The following is a 26,992-nucleotide window of genomic DNA, read 5'->3' as shown; positions in this document are numbered from 1 at the left end:
ATCTTGAAATTCCTGTTAATATTGTTTATCTAACAGTGCAATGTCCAGTTAACAATGTCCTTGACTTATGGCCTCACAAAGTTACAATGGACTTCTTCAGAGCTATTATGATCTGTTTTCGGAGTTACAATGGCTGCATACACACCCATAATCACATGAACACCTGTTGGGTGCTTGGCAACCAGCTCACCTTTACCTCAATTTCCAGTATCCTGCAATCACATCAGGGGTGGGTTCCTGAACCGGTTACTATCGGTTCGCTGCACGCACGCTTTATCATGTCTCTTGAGTCGATCATTCCCATCTGCTTCCTCAGTCAGTTCTTCTTGGTCTGACAAGGCTTCCAGCTGACGTTTCCAGCCCAATTGTTGGCTGTCGTGGGTGAGGGTGACTCCTCTGTTTCTGCCATCCCAGTTGTCTTTCTTCCCCACTCCGATCAACCACCTGGGCTTTGTGGAGCCTTCCAACACAGCTTCGATGTCTTTGATGGGGTAGATGGAGCTGGCATCTGGATGGGTGGTGATAGCGGTCTCCCCCCAGCATTCAGCCTCTCCTTGGTCACCGCTTTGTTCGGACATTACTTGCAGGGTCCCCTCGGTAGAGCAAATTTATTTCTCTGGGTTGACTGCTTTTCCAGATCCTGCTTTATGTAAGGTCTGCCTCTCCTCTTTGTTCAAGAAAGCACAAACTCTTGAAACTTCAGTATTTCAAAAGGAAACTTTTATTGAAAAGAAAGTGATTGCAAGACAAAAGCAAAGCATGTCTAAGTTCCCCTTAGGCAATTCCGTTAGGATAAAGGAGTTAGAAACCCCTCCCCTCAGTTCGATGTTGAATGAGCCAATCCAAAGGTGCGAAGATGTTGTGAAAAATGCTGTCCTGGGAAGGACATAAGGAACTGTTCCCAGGCACTTCTTTCAGGAGGCTTCAGAATGGAGACAAACAGATTGTCCTCCCCCCTTACACATTCCCCAAAGGGAAGCACAGGGCAAATAGGTGCCAAGGCAAGGGTTATAAACTAAGGAGTTACAGGATATGTAGGAAACAGGAAGATGGCAATAAGCAAATAAATGGACCCAGGTCCCGCTTCCCACAGAAATGGCAGTATCACAATAGGGATCTGACGCATGCCTTAAAAGGCATAAAACTCTTCATGCAAAAGTCTTTTGAGCAAAAATAAAGAAAATGCACAAGTGCTTGTTTAATTTTGAAACCATAGAGATAGTCCTTATTTAACAACTGCTTTGGATAGCAACTGTTTACAGATACTGTGGTGATAAATAGTAATAAAAATCATTTTTTGATGAGTAAGTACATTCACAGTACCGGAAGCCTTCAGTGTGAAACTATTGTATGGTCTGGTGGGAAGATTCTAATGCACTAATTAAGGTTACAGAATGAGCTTGTTAATTTGCTCTTAGCACTTTTTAGGGACATGGTGCAATACCAAGGGGTGGGGGGGCGGACAAATGGACAACAACACAATTTAGGAAGATATAGTTTATTTAAGTAATTTCTCCACCCTGTGAGCCAAAAAAGGGGGGGAGAGAAATGGATCAGGCACAGGTAACCCATGTTTTAACAGCCATAATTGAGCCAATTTCTATTGCTAAGTGAGACAGTTATTAAGTGAATTTTGCCCCATTTTACAATCATTCTTGCTACAGTTGTTAAGTGAATCATTGCAGTTGTGAAGTTAGTAACACAGTTGCTAAGTGAATCTGGCTTCCCCATTGACTTTGCTTGTCAAAAGGACACAAAAGGAGATCATGGTCCCAGGACATTGCAACCATTATAAATATGAGTCAGTTAATAACAGTCTGAATTTTGGTCACATGACCATGAGGACCTGCAATGATTGTAAGTGTAAATGGTTCTAAGTTACATTTTCAGTATCATTGTAACTTCAAACAGTCACTAAATGAACTGTTGTAAGTTGAGGACTACCTGTACAAGAGAACGTTATTTGAATAACACAGAGACCTTCCTCCCTCCCTCCCTCTCTCTGGATTCACATAGCAGCCATGTTGATTAGCATCCATTTTCCCAGAACTAGTTGAGTCAGTAAACAAAGACTACCTGTAATTCTGTTACCTTCATTGAACTTTTAAGGTCTTAAATCAAGAATTGCTTTTGGGGACTTTTAAAAGCACTTTGGGAAGTTAAATGTAAAAATAGTGATTAATTTCTAATTTTATACAAGTTTTCATGTATATATTTGTATTGAAATTATATTTTTGAGAGTTGAATTTCAGACTGGAATTTTTACTTATTTCTGGCAATTTAATCAGGACTGATACACATACAGCCCATGACAGGCATGTCCAACCCGTGACCCACTGATTACATGCAGCTTCACAAGATCATAAACTTAACATTATCACGTGATTTATATACCTTAACTATATTATATATTTTATATGTGACCCAAGACAATTCCTTTTCACTCAATATGGCCCACCCAAACCAAAATGTTGAACCTCCATGACTTACAATATCCCACTTTCCTTTAAAAAAAATAAATAAGGACATATAATCATCATGATACTTTTTGTTTTGAAAGAGGTCTTGATTGGGAAACACAGCTCTATGGCCAGTCTGGAATCACAGTTCATTGCCTCCTCAATGAACTGTACAGCAAAGCAGGTGTAAACCAAGAATGGGGGCTCATCCGCTATATTTCTGGCATATTAAAAAAGAAAGTTGAAGTCCTGGCTGAGGTATGGATCAAACAAATTGTTTCCATTTCAGTTTCTCTTAACCTTGAAAAGCAATTTAAAAAAAAAAGATTACCCATGTAGCATGCAATCAAGTGCTATAGAGAAACCCTGTTCAAATGGTCAGAAGTAGTTATTTTCTTTGGGGTTTGGTTTGCTCTGAAACACTTGTCTCTGAGATAAAAATAGCTCTTATTCTCCTGGCCTTCCAAAAACTTATGAAGCCTGGTTATTCTAGAAGGCATGTGGAATTTAAGTACTATAGAACTTGTAGTGTCATAAATATTACAATCTTTATAGCATTTACCATAATTATATGTTGAATTTCTGTATGATGTTGTAATTTTATATTGGCTGCAAGTGATTCTTTTGTACACCACTAGTTTGGACTGGTTTATAGATTCATAACCATTATATTTATTTATGTATTTCTTCACTCATCTGGATATTAGTATACAGTGGGGCAAAAAAGTATTTAGTCAGCCACCAATTGTGCAAATTCTCCCACTTAAAAAGATGAGAGAGGCCTGTAATTGACATCATAGGTAGACCTCAACTATGAGAGACAAACTGAGAAAGATACCTGTCCATAACCTCAAACAGTCACACTCCAAACTCCACTATGGTGAAGACCAAAGAGCTATCGAAGGACACCAGAAACAAAATTGTAGACCTGCACCAGGTTGGGAAGACTGAATCTGCAATAGGCAAGCAGCTTGGTGTGAAGAAATCAACTGTGGGAGCAATAATTAGAAACTGGAAGACATACAAAACCACTGATAATCTCCCTTGATCTGGGACTCCACGCAAGATCTCATCCCGTGGGGTCAAAATGATCACAAGAATGGTGAGCAAAAATCCCAGAACCACATGGGGGGACCTAGTGAATGACCTGCAGAGAGCTGGGACCAACATAACAAAGGCTGCCATCAGTAACACACTACACTGCCAGGGACTCAGATCCTGCAGTGCCAGACATGTCCCTCTGCTTAAGCCAGTACATGTCCGGGCCCGTCTGAAATTTGCTAGAGAGCATTTGGATGATTCAGAAGAGGATTGGGAGAATGTCATATGGTCAGATGAAACTAAAGTAGAACTGTTTGGTAGAAACACAACTTGTCATGTTTGGAGGAGAGGGAATGCTGAGTTGCATCCAAAGAACACCATACCTACTGTGAAGCATGGGGGTGGCAACATCATGCTTTGGGGCTGTTTCTCTGCAAAGGGACCAGGAGGACTGATCCGTGTACAGGAAAGAATGAATGGGACCATGTATCGTGAGATTTTGAGTGCAAACCTCCTTCCATCAGCAAGGGCATTGAAGATGAAACGTGGCTGGGTCTTTCAACAGGACAATGATCCCAAACACACCGCCCGGGCAACGAAGGAGTTGCTTCGTAAGAAGCATTTCAAGGTCCTAGAGTGGCCTAGCCAGTCTCCAGATCTCAACCCGATAGAAAATCTTTGGAGGGAGTTGAAAGTCCATGTTGCCCAGTGAAAGCCCCAAAACATCACTGCTCTAGAGGAGATTTGCATGGAGGAATGGGCCAAAATACAAACAACAGTGTGTGCCACCCTTGTGAAGGCTTACAGACAATGTTTGACCTCTGTCATTGCCAACAAAGGATATATAACAAAGTATTGAGATGAACTTTTGATATTGACCAAATACTTATTTTCCACCATAATTTGCAAAACATTCTTTCCAAATCAGACAATGTGATTGTCTGGATTTGTTTTCTCATTTTGTCTCTCATAGTTGATGATGTCAATTACAGGCCTCTCTCATCTTTTTAAGTGGGAGAACTTGCACAATTGGTGGCTGACTAAATACTTTTTTGCCCCACTGTACATCCATACCCCTTAAGCCAGAGAAATAATATCAGCACTATTAATACAAGATTTATGCTGTATGACATAAGCTCTGTGCAGTTATTTGGCTGCATATGAATTCAAATAACTTTCTTAAAATATGGGTGCCCATGTAGTTTCTCCATAATGACCTAACATACTGACCTGCCTTTTAGATCATTCCAGTTGTAAGCTCCCAAAGTATGTTTGAACACTGATTTTCCAGATGCAACATCATCTGAGAAGCTCACATTAGTAGAGCAGGTTCTATAATGCTTGATTCTCACTTGCAAGGGAACAGGTAAGCATGTTCCTCTGCATTCTTCTCTAGTAGGTCTAACTATGAAGAACAAATATGCTTCATTTGGTTGCTGCCTTTGCTGAACCTCCCTTCAAAATATTGAGATATAATCTTATTGTGTTTTTCTATATCAGATTCAGATATAGAAGAATATGGCTTTGGTCTTCACATTGACATTAGTGATATGGAATGACTAAATCAATTTTTCAAAATTTAAGTGTAATGAAGTTGCTATATATTTACTACCTTGAACTTTCTTCTTTCCTTTCTTGTGTGTAAGTCCTGTACAGATCTTTTATCCCACCAGAAGCAACTTACAGTTGGCCTCCCACCTGAGCCTCGTGAAAAAACAATTACAGCGTATGTGAACCACTCTATCTTAAACCAATGTCTTATTTTTCATACTTCTTGATAGCTTTATGATAAGATTTTTAGAAAATATTTTTAGTAGTAGAAGTATGAATACTGAGCCGAGGTGGCGCAGTGGTTAGAGTGCAGTACTGCAGGCCACTTCAGCTGACTGCTATCTGCAGTTCACCAGTTCAAATCTTACCAGCTCAAGGTTCACTCAGCCTTCCATCCTTCTGAGGTGGGTGAAATGAGGACCCAGACTGTGGGGGCAATATGCGGACTCTGTAAACCGCTTAGAGAGGGCTGAAAGCCCTATGAAGCGGTATATAAGTCTAACTGCTACTAACTGCTACTACTGAATTGGGAAACATGAGTCACGTCTGAGATCATACAGGATCTTAGCTAGTTTGTTAAAATATATAATATATATAATGGCAAAAATGGTCCTTTTCATTAGCAACACCACTGTTGTGGCTTGATGATCAAAGAAAAGCTTTGAATGAATGGAACCATTTTTTCCCAATTATATGTAACTGAGTACAAAATAAATTCTAGAAAAGGAGGATTTTTTTCAACATATTCTACAGTTTAAAATTTATTAAACTGTCCTGGTAATCAGGAACAATTATGAATTCAAAACAAGTAAGTCATTTGGTGGAGATAGGGAAAGATTCTCATTCTGCAAGTTTACTTTTCTCCAATTTTAGGTTTCATAAAGGCAGACTTTCTTTTACAAGTCATTTAGAGGACAAAAAATATTGAAACCAAGAAACAAAGTCTGCCCCACTAGTCTTCCAATAAAAATTATAGTTTAATACAATAATTATAAGGCTAAGCTACTGAAAAGACTTCTTGAAAAATAGACATAGAGTCACTGATAGATTTTTGCTTATGCTTTTAATTAAATTCAATTTCTGTAGGCCTTTGCCTCCTGACAAGCTGATCAAACTAATATATGAAGCCAGTGGCCAGGATATCAGCATTGCAGTCCTTACACAGGTAATATGAAAAAAAAAACCTTGCTAATCTTTTTGAATAAATTATTTTATTATTGCCACTGTGTATCATGTGTGATAGAGGTCTCCAAAATCAATTCTTCTCTTCCCCAACCCTGGCAGGAAATTATAGTATACCTGGCCATGCATGTCCGGTCACAACCTAGTCTCTTTGCAGAAATGCTCAGACTCCGCATTGGGCTTATTATTCAAGTGATGGCAACAGAACTTGCTCGCAGCTTGAATTGTTCGGGTAAGGTTACTTTCTCTTTCTTATTACTCTGGAATAAAAGAGGGGATTCTGAGTATATTTCAGAGGTGAGAAGGTAAATGGCAATAGCAAATTTGCATATAATAAGTATAGTGAAAAGGAGTAAAATATAATGAAGGAAATAGATAAAGAACTTCCAGACAAGGCAGGAGAAGATTGTTGGTAAAGGCAGAAGTGGGATTCAGCCAGTTCGGATCAGTTCAGGCAAACCGGTTGTTAAGATTTTGCACAGTTCAGAGAACTGGCTAATCGCACCACTGGCTGGCCCCTCCCCACCTGCCCCTTCCTTTATCTCATCTTTATCTCGCCTTGCCCGCCTTGGCTGATGCCTAGAATCATGCCCATGGCATAGCTGCTGCTGCTGCTCTTTGGTTCCCTTGTTTGCCTCGACCACGTGGCCCAGCTGATCTCTGCCTGGTGAGCCTTCCTTTTCTTCTTGCCCAGCTGCCTCCTGTCTAAGGGCTTTCTGTCCCCCACAGCCACCTGCCCTTTGTTTGATGCAATTTGGGAGTGTGGCAAGTGGGGCGGGGAAGAAAGGATGGTCCTGTCTTCCGAGTCGACTGGCTTCTTCCAGGAAGCTCTTGCTTTGCCTTATGGTGTAAGTTGTCAGAGACAAGGTTTTTGTGGGCAGAAACCTTTTCCCTACCCACCACCGCCCATATGCCCTTTCTTTCCCCAAATTCCCCACGCATTTCTTTGCCTACCTGATTTCCAGCTGCATCTCATTTCTAGCCATCCTGTGCAGAGAAACAAATGTTTGTGGGACTATAAAAAAGTTCAATCAATCAATTCCAACTTCTTGGGGGGGAAACAAGATCCTGCGAAGTTGGGATTGTTTGAGTGAATATTTTTTAAAGTCCCACAAATGTTTCTTTCCTTGCACACAATGGCAAGAAATGCAGCAGAGCTGAAAATCAGGTAGGCAAAGAAATGCAGAACAAAACAGTCTCATCACGCTGTGCGTCTCCTGCCAAGCACGCCCAGCCGTACATGGCCTTTTCTTCTCCTGTGCCATTTCCCACTGTTTCCCGCTTGCCTCTCTCCCAGGGAGGCAGGGGTGAGTTCCTGCCAGTTCTAACCTCTTCTATAGAAGAGGTTCCACAAATCTACAGCGCCATTTAAAACTGGTTCCAGTTCCCTCCCCCTGCCTGTTCGCTTATCATCAAGATGAAGAGCGAGAGGAGGAATTCTGGGAGTTGAAGTCCACAAGTCTTAAAGCTGTCAAGTTTGGACACCCCTGGGTTTTTTTTTCTAAAGGGTTAGGGGTGCAAGGGTCTTGTATCTTGACAGCTTTAAGACTTGCGTGCTTCAAATGCCAGAGTTTCTGAGCGAACATTTTGGTTGCTAAGCAAGAGTGTTGTTAAGTGAGTTTCACCACATTTTACAAGTTGGCCATGCCCACCCAGTCACATGGCTGGCAAACCACTCCCACCCGGTCACATGGCCGGCAAGCCACTCCCACCTGGTCACATGTCTGGAAAGCCACTCCCACAAAGCAGGCCACACCTAAAGAAGAGGTTCTAAAAAAATTTGAAACACACCATGGCAGGGAGGCCTCTTGCCTGTGATGTCTGGGAGGCAAGCCACTTACCCACGCCATTTCCACTTGCCTCTCTCCCTGGGAGGCAGGCTGCTCATCCACGGCATTTCCCGCTGTTTCCTGCTGTTTCCCTCTTGCCTCCAGATTCTAGCTGAATGTGCCTCACCCCCTCCCCTCCCAGGCCTCTTGCCGATGGGTTTCCAGCACTTCTTCTCCTTAAACCAATGAACTCCTTGGCTTTTGAAATCCAGTGCTGCTTCTCTGGCTGTCAAGTCTGAGCAGCTGATCCAAGAGTGCTGGATTTCAAAAGCCAAGGAGCTCAGTGCTACAAGGAGAAGTGCCAGGAAGCCATCAGCAAGTATCACAGGGTGTTGCTGGAGCTGAAGGCGCTATTGCTGGCCCAGGAGGACTCCAAGGATGCCACCTCCTCTGCAGGGGCTACCAACCTGGACAAGTCTTACAACATCCTGGCAGGTAGGGCGGTCACTTTGGGGGTTTTTGGCTCCAGGGTAGGTGGGAAAGGGGGCGGAGAATGGTGAGCGGGGAACGGAAGATTAATTTTTTTTAATAGATTAGAAAATAATATGAGGGACTTTTGGGAAGAAAGCCCTTCATATTTGTGGTATTGGGATGGATTATATGTCAACTCCTAGTGACCCTATAGAGTGTTGGAATTAAGCTCTTGGAAACTTTTGGAAGTATTCACTTTTGGTGACTGAAAGTAAAGGGTATTTAATGGCAGTACATTAGAAGTACCTTAGAACTGAAAACAACTATTTTTGGTGACAATGCTTTTAAAAAATAAAAATATTGGACCCTGTTTCCACACAGTTACTTTGTACTGTATTTTGTCATGTGATAACTTTTCCTACAAACTGTTCAATTTATCTACTCCACCTGTATTTATATATTCTTCAAAATATGTTTAAAATTTTTTAAAACTGGGAAGCTGACTTGCCACAAAACAAACCATCCTCCAGAAAAATCATGTATTTCTTTATTTATATTCCATCATTATTTTTATAAGTAATTCAGAGTAGCAAACATTCCAAATATCTCTCCTATTTTCCCCACTACAGTCCTGTGAGGTAGGCTGGGCTGAGAGAAGGAATGACTTGCCCAAAATCAGCCAGTCAGTTGTTAACTCACCGAGCCATTTCTGAACTTTCCTGCAATGTGAAAAAGAGAGCTATCTGCAGCCAGTGTTTTGTTTAGAAGTGCGTCCACCTGTCTTGAAAAAGCAGAAAACTTATAAGTATAGGACTATGCATTGCTATGGTGGACAGGGATGCATTTGTCTGCAATTCTTTAAACAAAATATGAAGTTGCATAATCCCAGGAAAAATTACAGCTGTCTTAAAGAATTGCAAACAAGTGCAGCATTCCTTTCTCTTGGTGCTCTCCAAAATATTTTTTTTTTACTTTTGAATCCAAAATGCAGAGGTACATTACAAGAGGGCAAGTAAGAATACACAATCAAGAAATGTTATTTGAAATAGGTGTTTTGTAAACTTATCTGAGGCAAGTCTTCTCAGTCACTATTTTGCAAAAGCATTCACAACAATAAATATCGATCATATTCCAAATATAGGGTTCCAACATTTATGGCTGCTTATTTTGTTTCTACTACTAGTAAAGAAATGAGTGAGAAATCATCATTTTTATAATTATTCCTGAAGTGGAAGAAACAATTATATAAAAGGCTTCAAATTTAATTGAATATATCATTACAATTAAGCCAAAGACGCAATTCCAGTAAATTAGAATTGGTTCACAGAAATTCCCAGATTAACCCATGACATTTCCAGCAAGTGATAGGAAAGTTCTTTTTCCACCTAAGGCCCAGAAGAAATAGTCCTGAGTTAAATAGATGATAAGCATAAAGGTAAAAAATGATATATGCAGTGTTATGTTCATTTTAGATGTCAAAAGAGTTTGTGGCTCCTGGTGTTTTTTTTTTTTCTGTGGGAAACTGGTTCAAATGGCTCTTTGAGTGTTAAGGTTGCAGACCAGAGGTGGGTTTCTGCCTGTTCATCCTGGATTGGGTGAACCAGTAATGGCGGCGGTGAGAGGCTCCGCCCACCTGCCCCGACCTTCTGCGCATGCACAGACGCATTGTGCGAGTGTGCACATGAACAAACCAGAAGTAAAATAAAACCCACCACTGTTGCAGACCCCTGCCCTGGTGTGTGTGTGTGTGTGTGTGTGTGTGTGTGTGTGTGTGTGTGTGTGTGTGTGTGTAAAAGGCAGCACTGATCACTGATCATAAGAGCACAAGAACAGGTACTAAACACCAGATCCATAGAAGCAGGGATTTACCACATTAGATAGAACCCAAGGGATAGGTCAGTGTTTCTCAGCTGAAAGATGTATGGACATTAATTCCCAGAATTCGCCAGCCATCATCAAGGAGTTTCCACAGAAGATCATGGAGAATAATAGAGCTAAGAATCTCTGGGAGTTCCAGATCCAGAAGGACAAACAGGCATTAGATAATCAACCAGACACTGTAGTAGTAGACAAATTAATAGACAAAGAGCAGAAGAGCTCAGGAGACCAGGCAAGTGAGACAAGGCAAGGCCCCCCTCAACATGAATGACGTCGAGTTGGCCATGACCACCCAGCCACATGACCACCCAGCCACACCCACCCAGCTGGTCATTAAGGCAGACAACCGGTTGTTAAATTATTTGAATCCCACCACTGGGTAAAGGTCAGTAGTAAGCATGTTAAGGGAGTAATATACTCATAGGTAATAGATACTTTTTTATTTTTGTCAACTAACACTGTTAATTGACAAGATATTTTGGGGATTGCTTGATACTGTCTGTTCTTGCCTTGTGAGCATGTGATCCAGTGGTGATTACACTCAAAATCAATTTCCCTGGTTAATTTTCTCTGTTCCTCCTTCAAAGAATATAATTTCAAGCAAGTTATAAAATCTGACCTTTCTATTGCTTGGTTTATATTTGGCTTTATAGTGGTGGTTTTTCTGAGCAAATAAATAAATGATCTATTATAACCTGAAGCACAGTTATATAATGGCTAGCGTTATAATAAAGGCAGTGGTCTTAGTGTAATTATTGCATAGATAAAAACAATTCAGTGATTATATAATAACTGCTACAGAACGTAAGGTCTTCCATCCAAAGAATATGGCTTCTTTTTCAATATCCAGATGAGTTTGCTGCTAAATGCATTAATGAATTGTGTTGAAATTCTAAGGAGATAAAACCTCATATCCCCTAGAGAGGATTTACCATGCACAGGATTACAAGCTCAATTATTATTATTTTTTCCCTTTGCAGAATCTTTGCAACCAGATATTACCTTCCACAAGCTACAGCTTCTCTAATTCCCAAATAGCAAGGCATAACTAGAAATAATTTGTAATCCATACATAAGAGAGAACCAATTTGAGAAAAGCTATTCTATGCATCATGTCTGTTTCATATTTTTACCATGAAAAAGAAAAGAAAAATCCATTGGTTGGCTACTTGTCCCAGTATTTCATAGCTTCTCGTGGTGGACAAAGACTACAACAGATTGTGTAATAAAACAGTCAAGTTAAATAGTTTTCATTGGGACATATGTGGATGATACTATGTATCCCAAATTCCATCTTCTGAAGCAGTCCAAGAAAAGCTTCAGTACAGGAAATATTTTTGTTATATAGCTAAATAAAAAAATGAGCTCTAGGTGTTAAAAGTGAAATACTCTTTTGAGATATGGGTTTGAGTCAAGGGAGCGGGAAGATTAGTACTTTGCTTCATGGGCATAACATGATATTTTTTGATGATGGAATTATAGACAGGATAACATGAAAAAAATGTTATAATTATCTTCCTGAAAACAATTGCACTAGCTATTTATTTTTACATGATAAGGGACTGACAACAATGTTCATCATACCTTTACTAAGCTGAGCAATAACAACTTTATCCCTGCAAAATGAATGATCTTGACAATATGTTTTCATTCAGTTTATACTTGCCCTTGAAATTTAGGGTCTTATTTTGTTCCTCTACAGGTGAAGAAGCCTCTGAAAGCTTAATGAATCTGAGCCCCTTTGATATGAAAAATCTCCTTCATCATATTCTCAGTGGAAAAGAATTTGGAGTCGAAAGGAGCAGTAATATATGCACATATGCGCGTGTACACACACAAACACACACAATTCTTGTTTTCTTATTTTAAAAAACCCTCTTGTGTATTTAAACAGTTTTTTTGGCACCTTTCTTTCTTCTCCATCCTTAGTGCGTCCTCTTGATTCTTCTACATCCAGCCCTGCTATATCTATCCATGAAGTCGATCACACTGGAGCAACAAAGACAGAAAGAAGTGGCATTACAAGACTGAAGAGTGAGATGAAACAGGTAAACACATGTTTCCTCTTTGCTTAGCTTTAAGCAATAGTAATAGCATTTAGCCTTATATACTACTTCACAGTGCTTTACAACCCTTTCTAAGCAGTTTACAGAGTCAATATATTGCCCCCAACAATCTCTGTCCTCATTTTAGCCATTTTGGAAGGATAGAAGACTGAGTTAACCTTAAGCCAATCCGGATCGAAACTTCAGGGCTTTGGACAGCATTAGCTTGCAATACTCATTCTAAACCACTGCACCACCACAGCTTTCTTTAAACACCTTAAGACAGAAAACGTACTTTATGGTGGTCACAACCCATCAGTAAATTTGACCTAAGAATTGCTTAATTTTTGCATATATCTTTCCTGGGCTTCCAGGATTGTATATTAGTTTTGGCATCCACCACCACCAACATTGTCATAGGTTTTTATCTATTATTTATTTATTATTATATTCCATTTTTATTATTTTTATAAATAACTCAAAGGGGTGAACATAGCTCATGCTTTTTCCTCTTCCTATTTCCTCCACCACAATAACCGTGTGTACTGAGTTTGTCTGAGAGGGAGTGACTGGCCAAGAGTCACCCAGCCAGCTTTCAACAGTTTCCTGGTTTTTAGGCTGGTACCTTAACCACTAAACCAAATTTATTTACCCAAGGACTTGTGAAATGTGTGTAAAAAATTGAAATAGTGACAATGATACTATTAGAATGCCACCGTTGATCACAGTCTCTTCAAACTGATGGGCTTTCTGGAGTAGTGCTTAATATTGCATTACCGACTGAAAAAGGGAAATTTAAAATTTATTAAATTTTAAAATGTAATTTTAAAAGGGAAAATACTTTGTAAAAGAAGAGTGCTTATGATATATCTCTGAAATGATAGTAGTAACTTGAGGGTTGCACTCATTGTACTGCCCATATTCAGACTGATGCCATTATTAATATAACTATTGACAATGTTTTCCCCCTTTCTATAGAGACATAAGAGACTAAGTATTAATGAACAGGTAAAATGAACTATCATCTATCTATGCATAGAAAGCTGTTAAATTCCATGCTTTTCTGTGGCATCTCTCAGCTGCATTTGCAAATGCACACAATAAAATATCAAAATAAAAATTAATAATAAAATTACTAATTCATGTTTATGAGGCACATGTGTAATAGGAAGCTTGCTCTGCTTATGTGAGCTGCACGCTGTTTTCAGAGTCACTAATTGAAGGCTGTTTTCTTGAATCTATAATATTTTTATAATTTGTTATTGTAGCATAACAGCATCATCTGGCTATAATAGCAATTTTCTCAGTGCCATTTCATTACATTTAAACATGTAAAGGGTAAAGATGACTAGAAAGATGGGTAAATTTAGGGCCAATTAACAAGCCAGGATTATCAAGAATTCCTGTTGTCTTTTCACTCTTTGAGAAGTAGGGATTCAGCCACCTGGAGCTCTTGGAGGCTATGTTTGCTACGTATTTTTAATAGTTCTTTCCTGACTTCAGATTGATAGGGGAAATAAATACAACTTAACAACTTTTTTACACTGTTTGGACCCACTATCTCAATTATTAGTCATAACCCCAATCCTCCTCAAGGGAATAAAGAAAATTGTCTTTGGGGTTATCTTGCCCAATAGTATTATCTACACTGACTGGCAGATTTCGAACAAGGTCTACCCAATCTTACCCAGAGAACTTCAAGAATTGAATTTGACATTTCTTGGCATATTCTGCCTTTGAAGTAAAGGTAGTCCTCGACTTACAATCACAAGTTAGCCAAAATTTCTCTTTATAAGTAACATAATAGTTAAGTGAGTTTTGCCCCGTTTTACAACCTTTCCTGTCACAGTAGTCAAGTGAATTATTGCAGCTGTTACGCTAGTAACATGGTTGAATCTGGCTTCCCCATTTTTTCTTGTCAAAAATTGCAAAAGTGATCACATGCCAGAAAGTTGCAAAAGGTGATCTCATGACCCCATGACTCTGCAACCATCATAAGTATGAAAATATGCCAAGCAATCAGATTTTGATTACATGACCATGGGGATGCTGCTACAATCATAAGCGTGAAAAACAGTCATAAGTAACTTTTTCAGTGAAGTTATACCTTTAAACGGCCACTAAACAAATAGTTATAAGTAGAGGACATGTTTTCCTTCATCCAAGTCCAATTGTTTAGATATGATTTATCCCAGTCTAATCGTGATTTTTAGAATTGATTAGGAAGCAGTGCTACTTAGAATTATTTTTCCTATAACACTATTACTAGACGCTTAAGTAATGCTCTTTTTAAAACAAATTCTCAAAATATATGTGCCCAGGTTATATTCCACTTCCCTGCGAATAATTTTCCATTACAAGTCTTCCATTACAGGTATAATTGCATTACAGTATAAACTGATTAGAGCCATGATGGCGAACCTATGGCACGTGTGCCGCAGGTGGCACGCAGAACCATTCCCTACGGCACGCAAGGTGTTGCTCTGTCAGCTCTAGTGTGCATGCGCGCGCTGGCCAACTGACTTTTGGCCTTCATTTTTGGCTATTTTCCCTCTTTCCTCCGGAGGGCGAAAAACAACCCAACACGCAAACCGGAAGTTCGGGAACGGACTTCCGATTTGCACATTGGGTCATTTTTTTCTCCAGAGGCTTCAGGACTGGGTCTAGGACTAGAAAGGACAGTTAATATAAATCCAACGAAAGGAAAGAGGCATAAAAGACTTCCTCCCGCTCTCTGTCTCTCCCCCCCCCCCACCGCCTCCTCTCCTCCCCCATCAATATAAGGCTTGGTGCTCCTTCACAGCCCACAGCTGGGGATCCCTGCAAAGCCAGGCAGGAAAGGAGAAGAAAAGAGGAGGGGGAACTCTCCAAGAGTGAGAAACGCCGAAACATCTGCAGCTGCTGTGGCTGCGAAACAGGACGTTCCTGTCTCTCTGCTCCCTGGCACGCTTGGCCGAGGTTCCCCAATCCCTCTCCATCTCTCTCTCTCTCTCTCTCTCTCTCTCTCTCTCTCTCTCTCTCTCTCTCTCTCTCTCTCTCTCTCTCTCCCTCCCTCCCTCCCTCCCTCCCTCCCTCCCTCCCTCCCTCTCTCCCTCTCTCCCTCTCTCCCTCTCTCTCTCTCTCTCTCCCTCCCTCCCTCCCTCTCTCTGCCCCCCCAAATGGCTCAGCGTGAACTGGGAGGAACCTTACAGAGGAAAAGGAGGAGATACGAAAGTGGGGGGAGAAATAGAGGAGAAAGAGAGGGAGAGGGAGAAAGAGAAAAAGAGAAATGCAACAGAGAAGATACTGAGCCCTGACGGACTTGCTTTTAAGAAAAGGGCTTGGGGGCTTGGAGTTGGTGGTTCAATAGATCCAAGGGTTAAATAAAATGGCAGAGAGAGTTGGGGAGGGGGAGGTAGAGAACGTCAATTCCCATGGAAAATGAGAAGCAGATTTCAAGAAAACGTTTCATCCCACAATAGGGCTGTGGGTCATGGAAAACAGGAAAACGTCTGGCTTTCCTTTCCGCTGGGTGATCTGCTACTTTTCCTCCTCTGTTTTTCCTGGCTTTGGGGAAAGATGTGAAAACCTATATAGTGAATATATCTTTTGCTATAAATTTCTGCAAACTTTAGTTTTTAAAGAATAAATAGAGTGCTGCTTTCATCCTTCACCATGGAATGCTCCAAAATCCCAAAACTAGATTTTTGAGGATGGAATGCATACTTACCTATTCACAGCCCTTCTAAGGCCAAAACAGACTGTATGAGACAATTGCTGCCTTTGCCAGAATGATATAGAAAAGGTGCAACACTTGCATTGTGATCCTGCTTTCATCTGTTTGACCCTTACATTTCACACATTGCTTTGTGGCAAATTGGTGGTTTGTAATATATTTGTGCCCTGGCCTTTTTCCAAAAATTTAGAAATAGCATTTTAGATTTGCAGTCAACTTGTATGGTAGTTCGATAAAACTTAATAACTTCCCAGTATTACGGTTTGGTTTCATAGACCTTCTCAAATCCCTCTCAAGGAATCTAGTCTTTCCATTCTGCATTTAGCAATGAGTAGCTCAGAAAGGGGAACATGCAAAACTAGAGTTAAAATATGGGGGAAATGAATTCCTCTCTGTGGTTCTGTGAATTCAAATTCCATGAAAAAGATGCACCAAATGGGTATTTGCAGAGAAAGAGAGAAAGCAGAAATGATTTACTCTTTTATACCATTGCACTCCTGGAAGATTCATAGGATTTATGACATGGATAAAACACATGCATATATGAATAATTTTATTTAACCCTTGCATTTTTAGCAAAGTCATTAACTTCAATTTTTGCAATAACCTGGTCTTTGACGTTGCATTTGCATGCATCTTTGTGGTATATAGTATAGGCCAAGATTTTGATCTTCATTGCATATTTGCTCCAGATTTTAAAGCTTGTGGATTTTATTTATTATTTGGTATATCAATATTCTCAGTAACAGTATTGGACACAAAATCCAGAAGTGTCAAACAGAATATAATATATTTTCATTCAGGCACAATGAAAATATTCAGTTTTCTCTAATACTACTGAAAGTACAATAATGTAACCACCTAGCAGACATTAGCAAAGGGAAAAAGGAATGTTTTGAGATTTACCCTTTTTAATACATACATATTTTATCCATGTTTTGTTGATTTTACTTACTGACTATTTTTATATGTTTTGTATTTCTGTTTTATAGTTCTTCTATGGGGGCCATTCCACATCCAGCAGCATGCACTCATCCAGGTCCATGGTAATTCATCATTCAGAAATTTAAAATCTCTCTTTTCCCTTACTGTGGATAGGCATATAGTTAAGATCAACTGGCCTTAATTTACTTTACAGTAAAAATCATGACAAATTATTAATTAAAAATTAAACTTTTATGATGTATTATATACATCATGTGATTGGAATTATATGTTCAAAACACATGTACATTTTCCACAAACAAAAACTAGAAAAGGGACAAAATTATATAAAGTAACTGTTTAAACTCCCTATTAATTTGCAAGTTTTCTTTAATTAGTAATATTGGTTGTATTGCTATCATTACAATCTTAAAATAAATAATCTAGATTTATTTTATTAAAATGATTGTGAACTCATAATTTGCCACATGAACTATGCTTATAAAATTAAACACTAGAAAATAAATTTCCATTAATTTAAAAAATATTTTCAAATGATGAGCAAAGATAAATTGACATAATCTCTGTCCACATACAAAGATGCAATTATTTAAATACTAAAATCAAATAATTAGAAACTATTATAATACCCAACACCATGAGCACGAGAGGTCACAGGTCTTAAGCCAAAATATGCATATAATCATCCCGTTTTAGATATGATTTAATTCAACCATCATTACATTTCATAATGCCAAATTGCATAATGGTAAATTCAGCGTGAATGGTCAATCTGGGTCAATCTAAAATTCTACTGATATGGAAGAAGACACTTTATTTTTCTTTCCCAATTTCTTCCTTTCCATCAGAAAATATGTTTTATTGGAACAGGCTTTCACATAGGTAGAAATATTGATTTCCAATTATTTATTAGTAGAATAATTTTAGCAATATAGGTACAAATAAAAATAAAACTTAGGGCTATAATTGCTTCAATGCTGACACTTCCACTGAACCATAAAGTGACTCAGTGTCAGACTGGGCCCGTAGAAAAGAACGACCTTTGACTCCATATGTTTTAGAGAAAAGGTTCGTTTACTAGAGATGCTGAGTGCAGCATGGATAAGACAAGCTCTGAGGAAAAGCAGTGTGAAAATCATACATTGAAAGCAATTGCAAGTGCCCCAAACCCTCCCCCTTGGGAGAGCTGTCCAACCAGGTCTCATTCCAATGTTTTGGGAATCTGGTGCCTCAGATGCCAATGTAAATGCCTTTCCCAGGACTGGCATCCTTGAAACTCAGCAGATGGCTCGGTGTGGCACCTTTGGTTCCTATTAGTGTCCTTACTCCCCAATTTCTCACAGCATTCTTGGACACCCCACACACACTTCCCCTCTTCCCTCTTAGTTAGGGTAGTTATACTAGCAAGCTTCAAAGAAAATGAAGATGAGCAGTTAACATTCCCCCCCCCCTTTGAAAAGGCATTAGCCTGAAAAGAAAAGAAAATTGAAGTATTCATACAAGGTCCAACATTTTAGGTTTTTTGGGATATTTCTTGTGGAAAGCACGAAGGAGTTTATCAGTTCGAACGTAGTGTCCGTCAACCCATTCAAACTGGGAAGCAGGAAAATGTTTCCATGCAATCAAATATTGGATCCTGCCCTTGTGTTTTTGAGAGACCAAAATTTCTTTCACCTCAAAATGTTGTTCCCCTTCTATGAAAATAGGAAAGGGTGATGTGGGAGGAGGTGGCTAAAGGGAGGGGGTTACTTCTGGTTTTAGCAGGCTACAATGAAATATGCGGTGAATTCTTTTCAGATTTTTTGGGCAATTCCAATTTTATCATGACTGAGTTGATGATTTTGTTAATTTGGAACGGACCACTGTACTTAGGGCCCAGTTTTTTGGATTGTTCGGTGCACTGTATGTACTTTGTGGAGAGGTATACTTTGTCTCCAACTTCCAAATTCTTTTGGTTTGCCATTTGTAAGCTTCTCGTGCTTCCTCAAGTGCTTTGTGCGCTACTGGCCATGTATTTTGTAGTTGTTGTATCCATTCTTGTAATGAGGGGTTCCGGGTTTGTCCAAAGGTAGTTCTAGAATTGCTGCAAAGTCCTGACCTGAAGCTACTTTGAAGGAGATAAACCTGCTGCTGCTATGCACTGAATTAGTATATGCCACTTCTGCAAACGGTAAAAGATCAGTCCAGTTATCTTGTTGATAATTAATATAGCATCTGAAGTACAGTTCCAGTACTGAATCGGCCTGTTTGCACCCGCTATTCATTTGGGGTGGTGGGAGGAACTTAAGCCTTGGGCAGTCCCCATGAGTTTCAAAAATCAGTAACCATTGAAATTATGAAGTTACCAGCTTCATAATAGTGGAACTCTCAGCAGTTCCACTGTAAACTTCTTAGAGGTCTCTTCCCAAGGGACATGGGGATTTGCCACTGGTTGCAGTAGTCCCATGGCTTTCCCTGGTTGTCTTTTGGCTTATGCACATAGTTTTCAGTGTCTTTTTTGAGAGACAGTCACCAGAATTGTTGATTTCCCAGGCTGTCCACTTCCATTCTGTGTCTGTTAATTTTTTTGGAGGTGCAGGCATAGGGCTAAAGGGTTACTTGGGGGTTTTCTTGCAGCAGTTCAGGCCTTGTGTTGGGCAACTGGGTCTTCGAATCAATTGTGCAAGACCCATAATGAATTGGTCAAAGCTTTGGAGCTCTGGTGCATTGTCATTGTGGAGGGAGACTATCCACTCTGAAGCCTTCCAGGGACATGTCACGCACCAGACCCAGGGTGCTTCAGTGACTAGGTCGACTGGTACTCCTGCATATAATTTTACACCTCCGCAAGGAAAAACCTCAATTGTTTTGGGTCTCCTGCGCATATCAATCCCAGGGCAAAAGATGTCTTCATCCCTTGGCTCCGTGACTTCCATCCTCCTCTAGGCCACTTTTATGGATTGTCATTTCTTTGCTTAGTCCCTACTGGTCTCCGGATTGACTGCTACAGCAGAGCTTGTCTACTTTCAGACTGGCCCTAACTACTCCCTGGGAAAGTGCAACCATTGATTCCATATGTTTTCAAGAAAAGGTACTTTTACTAGAGATGCTGAGTGCAGCATTGATGAGACAAGTTTTGAGGGAAAACTGTACGAAAATCGTACATTGAAGCAATCCCCCTGGGAGAGCAGTCCAATCAGGTCTCGTTCTGATGTTTTGGGAACTCAATGCCTCAGGCACCAGTATTTCATTTTTCCATCTTTCCTTTCCCAAGATGGGCATCGTTGAAGCTCGACAGATGGCTCTGTTTGGTACTTCTGGTTCCTGTTAGTGTCCCCAATTTCCTTCAGCATTCTTTGACACCTCCAGCACACTTCCCCTCCCTGATGCCCCCTCCTCCCTGGTTATGGCAGTTGCTAGTGAACTTCAAAGAAAGCAAAGATGAGCAGCTGACAGCTGAATAGCTTTTTCAATGTACATAGTCTTCAACAAACTTGCTTTGCTCAACGACTACAATCCCAGGACTACCAGTTTTGGTCATTAAGCAGTTGCACAAGATGTTGAGCAGAGTGCAAGGGTGCCTCATGGGATGGAAGAGGCCCTGGGAGACTTGATGCAGGCTACAGGCCCACCAACATATGGAAACCTGCCACAGTCCTGGACCTAGTCCTTATCCCGCCCTGCCTGGGGAGCAGATCCCTGGGGAGCTGAAATCCTTGGACAAGCAGCTCTTTGAGCTAGTTCCCAGACACAGGAAGGAGTCTTTTCATCAGGTGGCAGCAACTTGTCACATTCTCTGCTGATTTCCCTATTGACTTTCTGGGGAAGACAGCAGAGAAGATGCAAATGGCGATCGTGTGACCATGGGGCACTTGGCAATCAGTCGTATGAACAGATTGCCTAGCACCTAGAGCACTATTATGTGAGTGGCGAGAGGATTAGTGTGATGTTTTCCAAAGGTTGTAAAGCATTTTTTCTGAGATGCTATTATTTCCAAACACTGTTAAGCGAATGGTTGTATGTCAAGGACTATTTGTATATGACAGCATATGTCATTCAAATGACTTTAGTGAGTTGGAGATGGATTTGTTTCTTTCTCCTCTGATCTAGCTTTAAATAGAATTAACATAGATCAGTAATTCAGTTCTCAAGGCATAACGCTATACATGAGAATAAATCAGCAAAGTATGAGGTCTTTTATAGGATGTCTTTATATTTTTGAGAAAATACACGGAGATGAGATAGTTGCAATATGACATCTTCAGATTATTCATTGGTCCATCTAGTCCAGTGTAATGCATTGATTGGCAGCATTTCTCCAGGATCCGAGGCAAGAGTTTTCAACTACTACAGTTGCCAGATTATACAGTACTTGCTTTCATAATCCTTTTAATTCCTCCTAAACGATATGGTTAACATACATGTTCTGACATTTTGTATATTGTAGTAAACCTATCAAGAAGTTTACTTTATGGTTGGCAATTTAACACCAGATGGTATGATCCATGTACCCAGGTACTATGATAACAGTCACAGTATGGGATAGTATAAAATTGGTCATTAGACTTTGATCTTGAGCCATTGGATTTTCTCAACTCACTGTACCCTCAAACCTTTAAGGTTAACATCTGTGAGAATGTTAATGATTTACTGTACGTCATCTTAAATTCCTGGAGGAAAAGTGGACTGGATGTTAAACAAAATAAAGATTTTATTTTCCTTTTCAGAATATGATAAAAGTTGGCTAAGTGGTTATTCTGCCTGGAAGTAAATTTAATAGTTTTAGGTTCTTAAAACTATGATTTTTATATATGAACATCCATATATTTAATAGTTGTATAAGAACATTTTAGTATATGAACTTTTTCCAAAGTGCCTTTTCCTACAACCTCTAAATATTCAGGAATTCTGTCTCATCATAATATTTATTTTCACTGGCAATGTTTAAGATTATTTAACAAGATTGAATTAAGGATTTTACTGTATCTAGAATAGTGTTTCATCAATTGAAATTATTCTTTTGTACTTATTTCAGTTGTATTTTAAATATTTAACAAATTATCATTATATATTATAGAAACATAACTGAAACTGATCAACCTATTTTAATCCTAATTTTACTCTAATCTTCTCCAACCCAGTGCCATCAAGATGTATTGGATTACCACTCCCATCATCCTCTATCCCAGCACAGCCAATGACTATAATCTCTGCTAATAATGAAGATTGCAGTCCAAAACATTTAGAGGGCACTGAAGTGAAGAATTTTTAAGTAAAGCAAACTACTCTTCTATCACCTCCAGGAGGAGTGTTAATGATAATTTATAATTAGTTTGACACAACTACCAAAAATGCTTCTTTTGTTTCTTCCTGAAGCATGGATGGCATCTTGAAGAAAATCTAGAAAAATATGCTTTCAAATGGGGCTGCACTAAAAGGTTCTTAGCTGAAATTTGAGATATAATGCACATTCTAACAATGTAAACCAGACTTCTTTTTTCTTTTCTGCCATTACAAATTCTGTGAAACATTTTGAAAAATATTATTGATTTATATTGCTGCTGTTCCTCAGTGAACTGGCTGGGGAATTCTGGGAATTGAAGTTCACACTTCTTAAAATTGCTAAGGCTGGGAAACACAAATGAGACAAGTTATTTAAAAAGTATGATATTCATGTACTGTGTTTCCTTGAAAACAAGACCCTGTCTTATATTTTTTTTCCACCAAAAAAGACATTGGCCTTATTTTCAGGAGGGACATCTTCCACTGACTCACCTCACTTGTGCATGTTGCCCCCGGCCTCTTTTTCACTATCAGAGGCCTTCAGGAACTTCTTCATCCAGCAAGGCTTTCCTGAAGGGCTCTGTAGTCAATAACAGAGTTCAAAATCGATCTGGAGCTCTGTTATCGACTACAGGGGCCTTCAGGAAAGCCTTGCCAGCTGCAGCAAATCAAATGGGCTGAGGTGTGCAAGACCTGGCTGCAACTATCCAAAGGTAAGTACCGTATTTTCACCCATATAACCCGCGGGTTATATGCGGTTTTTACATGCACAGCGCCCCCTGCGGGTTATATGCGTGGGCGGGGTATACGGAAGATATTTTACACGATCGGAGGCTTGCACAGGCTTGTTTCTCTGTTTCTTCCCCCACCCCGATCTCAGCTGTTTCCTTCTCCTCCGTTCCTTTCCTCTTCCCCAGCTTGCGCAGGCTTGTTTCTCCGTTTCTTCCCCCACCCCGATCTCAGCTGTTTCCTTCTCCTCCGTTCCTTTCCTCTTCCCCAGCTTGCGCAGGCTTGTTTCTCCGTTTCTTCCCCCACCCCGATCTCAGCTGTTTCCTTCTCCTCCGTTCCTTTCCTCTTCCCCAGCTTGCGCAGGCTTGTTTCTCCGTTTCTTCCCCCCCCATCTCAGCTGTTTCCCTTCTCTCTTACTCGTCGCGGGTTATATGCGTGGGCGGGGTATACGGAAAATATTTTACACGATCCGGAAAACCCGCGGGTTATTTGCGTGGGCGGGTTATTTGCGTGGGCGGGTTATATGGGTGAAAATACGGTAGTAGAGCAGCTCCATCCCCATCCCCACCCTAGCTTAATTTTTACCTGTGCATCCTGGAGTGGGCGGGGTCACTTATTTTGGGGGTAGGGCTTATATTGCGTGCAGGTGTAAAAATCAAGCTAGCACTTACTTTCTGAGTAGGTTGTATTTTCAGGGCAAAACAGTCATGGCTTACAAGTACATTAAATTATATCAAAATAACCAAAATATCTTTAGAATCCCCAAACATGTCAAACTTTTGAGCATCCCTAATGTTTGGAAATGGAAAATTGAAAAATGTTGACATGTCCTAATTAAGCAAGGCTAACTGACATCCTTAGAAATTGTAGTTTAAAAGTCTACAGCAGGCCAGAGTTCTGCATAAAATGCCTGAAGAGATTTAGTTTAGCATGCATAATACAAAAAATATAAATTTATAATCAATGTTTTATTTAAGTGAATGAATGTAATATTTTGTAAATAATATGATGACATACGTTTATCATGATACAATTGTTTCATTATTGGAAGCTCATCAAACTTAACTTAGGAATGACTGCTGAGGTCTAAATTACTTCACAGAAGAATACATCCCCTGATTCAGTAAAAGGATAGAGAAAAGGGGAGATTATAGAAACTATATTTGATTTTTTATCCAGTATGGGCCTAGAACAGCTCTGGGCATTTTATGGCCCTTGGGCCACATCCAGCCCTTTGACTATTCCTGTCCAGTGGGAGGTCAATTGGAAATCAGAAACCAGACATAAATAAGCATGCTACAGGGGGTGAGAGAAGAAGCCAAGACTCTGTGCAGTAGCTGTGCACTCCTTCAGTCAGCTGGCGGTCTCAGGAGGGTGAGGAGAGAAAGTGCTTTTCTGCGCCTGCAAAGTGCTCATCTCTATCCTGGAGAAGCCTGTGGAGGCAGTATTGTTCATTAATTGAGGGGACTCAGGCTCGGCCACCCACAGCCACCTCGGTTGAAGTGTGGCCTTGGGCAAGTTGGGGGACCACAATTAGGACATATTGGTTTGGCCTTTCACAACAGTCCCAGTTCCTCTTATGATTCTTTGGGGAAATTAATTGCCCACCCCTGACCTAACAGTTAAGGTGTTGAACTTACAGACTTTATGGGTCTTTTCTTAGGCACAGAAACTGACTAGGTGACTTTTTGCCCAACCTACCTCACATTGCTGTGGGGAAAATAGTTGAAGGGAGCATGATATATGCTGTCTTGAATTGAACAAAGTAAAAGCAGGATATAAATCCAATAAATACATAAATAAGCCTCAGCCTTTTATTATCCTTGGTGAGGGCAGACAGTTTATCCTACCCATACAAAGCAATAGATGGCTGAATAGGACAATAATAAAAATGGTTTATGGAAAAAAGCATTTAAATAATTAGTTGATTCTTCATTTTTGTGCTGGCTGTCCAATTTGATAAATGCATGATATTATATGGGGTAACAGATGGACCTTTGGTATTAAATGGGGTAATGGATGGCCCTTTGAAATACAACAAAATAGATGTTTTGTTCTTAAATGTCACATCCCCATAAATAATTAATTTAAAGTACATGAGCTGTTTAAATACTTTAAATAAAACATAGTTTAATTTTGCTAATTTATATGTAGTTAATAAAGCTGTGTTAGCTATGAAATGTTTCAGAGGAACTTTTTCCTTACATGAGCAAAACATCAGCCACATTGGTTTTCAGGTTTCTGAGTGAGACGGGGGGGGGGGAGTGGTTATGGTGGTTTTAATGAAATGTCCATGCCTTTTCATCTAACCAGTGGACTCATTAAATAACTTGATGTTACATCTACACTATGGACTTAGCTCCTCATTCAACGTTGCTGACAAAATGTGCAAGAAATTTTTGACAGATTTTAAAAAAGAAAGGCATATGAAAAGAAAGATTGCATTAATGAGAAAATAGGTTGGGCATGCACTGAAGACACGAAGACAGGAATGATTTTTACAAGCATGCATTCTTCTTTGGGGCATCAGAGTGGTGTTTCTGAGAAATTGGTGTTTATGTTGCCTTATGGGATTAATTTTGTTTTTTCTACAGAGATGCAGTAGCCCATCTTCTCCTACTAGTACATCGTCCCTAACAGGGTCAGTTGGACACTCTATTAGCTGGGGTGATCGGCAAGGGCAGTGGCTTCGCAGGAGACGGCTTGATGGTGCCATTAATAGAGTCCCTGTGGGTTTCTATCAGAAAGTGTGGAAGATCCTTCAGAAGGTAATTGGAAATACCAATGCTTGATAATATTTCCATGTGGGTTTAATGTGCATTGTTACATTTGGAATCTAGCTACTTTAAACCTTTAAGCTGTCAGTGAATTCACATCTTTGGCTAAGCTTACTGAAATATTTTGAATTGTGTTTTTCAAATAATTATGAATAAAATAAGGACACTTGACCCTTTATTTTAAAATTAAACTTTCAATATTATATACTTTCTGAAAATATTTTCAGAATATTTTTCTGCTTTTGGGTCTTTTTAAAAAAATATGATACATCCTCCTGTGAACTAGATAGAACTCATTCAAGCCAAGCATTTGTAGGTATATTAAATAACAATTTTAAACACCAGAATTACTTTGGTCCCTAGCACTCTTGATTATTCAAAAATGTAAATTAATGTTAAATGTAAAAAGTTAAGAGTTATTTTTTTTCCCAATAAATGGAGGAGTGGTGAAATATACCTCAGCATAATGGAGAACCACTTGACATATGAAATTGTGAAGGGTTGACACAGGCTTTATGTTTTTTCACTATTGTCAGCCTGTTTGCAAATGGCAGATGTCTTAATGAAAACTTAGTGAAACAAATGAAATGGTATGTATTCATTTGTTTGACATTCAAACTTCTCAGAGTAAAATTGCATATTTAGCAGAATTAACTGAAAATACACCTTTTTAATTCTGATTATCCTTTCTATTCTAAAATATTTGGTGCTTGCTAATCTTTTATAAACAATAATTCTACTAAGATAATCATTATGTTATTATTCATGCAAAAATATCCACTTCTTAATACTCTTAGTGCCATAAAGAACACATAAAATTTGTTTTATAGACAAAATATGAGAGAAAGAGAGAGGGGGGAGGGGAGAGAGAGAGTCGGGTTTCTGTTCCATAAATGATGCTTTTCATTAAGAATTCCAGAATCACTGCATTAGTTACATCATAGTAGCACTTAGCTAAATTTCATTGACTCTCTTCCCCTTCCCAAAAGAATCCAATCTCACTAGCACTTGGATTACAGATCACTAAAAGCCCCAAAGGCTGAAGGCTAAGCTAAGAAATCCAAGATTCCAGAAGAATTCATGGCAAACCTCTTTTCTAAAAAAACCTGAATTGAGATGCCCATGTAATTACCTTCTAGTTTGGTATGAAAATGTTTTCTTTGAAAGT

At 39.5% G+C, this 26,992-nt stretch overlaps 1 protein-coding gene across 3 annotated transcripts in view; it reads left to right on the top strand.

Annotated features, from left to right (window-relative positions):
* Positions 1–26,992, top strand: part of PHKA2 (phosphorylase kinase regulatory subunit alpha 2) — a 100,786-nt gene that overhangs the window by 61,325 nt on the left and 12,469 nt on the right. The window contains exons 23-31 of one of the 3 annotated variants that reach the window (XM_087726370.1): positions 2,561–2,717; positions 5,147–5,226; positions 6,138–6,216; positions 6,336–6,465; positions 12,054–12,155; positions 12,281–12,399; positions 13,375–13,404; positions 17,104–17,157; positions 25,642–25,815. In XM_087726370.1, coding sequence (XP_087582496.1) covers positions 2,561–2,717; positions 5,147–5,226; positions 6,138–6,216; positions 6,336–6,465; positions 12,054–12,155; positions 12,281–12,399; positions 13,375–13,404; positions 17,104–17,157; positions 25,642–25,815 — 925 coding nt within the window. The remainder of the gene's footprint in view (positions 1–2,560; positions 2,718–5,146; positions 5,227–6,137; positions 6,217–6,335; positions 6,466–12,053; positions 12,156–12,280; positions 12,400–13,374; positions 13,405–17,103; positions 17,158–25,641; positions 25,816–26,992) is intronic. The other 2 variants (XM_087726371.1, XM_087726372.1) reach the window with 2 other exon arrangements.

This window comes from Thamnophis sirtalis, unplaced genomic scaffold, assembly GCF_051295495.1.
Source record: "Thamnophis sirtalis isolate CommonGarterSnake01/CBP01778 unplaced genomic scaffold, rThaSir2_p1.2 scaffold_12, whole genome shotgun sequence".
Taxonomy (NCBI): domain Eukaryota; kingdom Metazoa; phylum Chordata; class Lepidosauria; order Squamata; family Natricidae; genus Thamnophis; species Thamnophis sirtalis.
The sequence above is the reverse complement of the archived record's forward strand: the minus strand, read 5'-3'. Positions and strand labels throughout refer to the sequence as shown.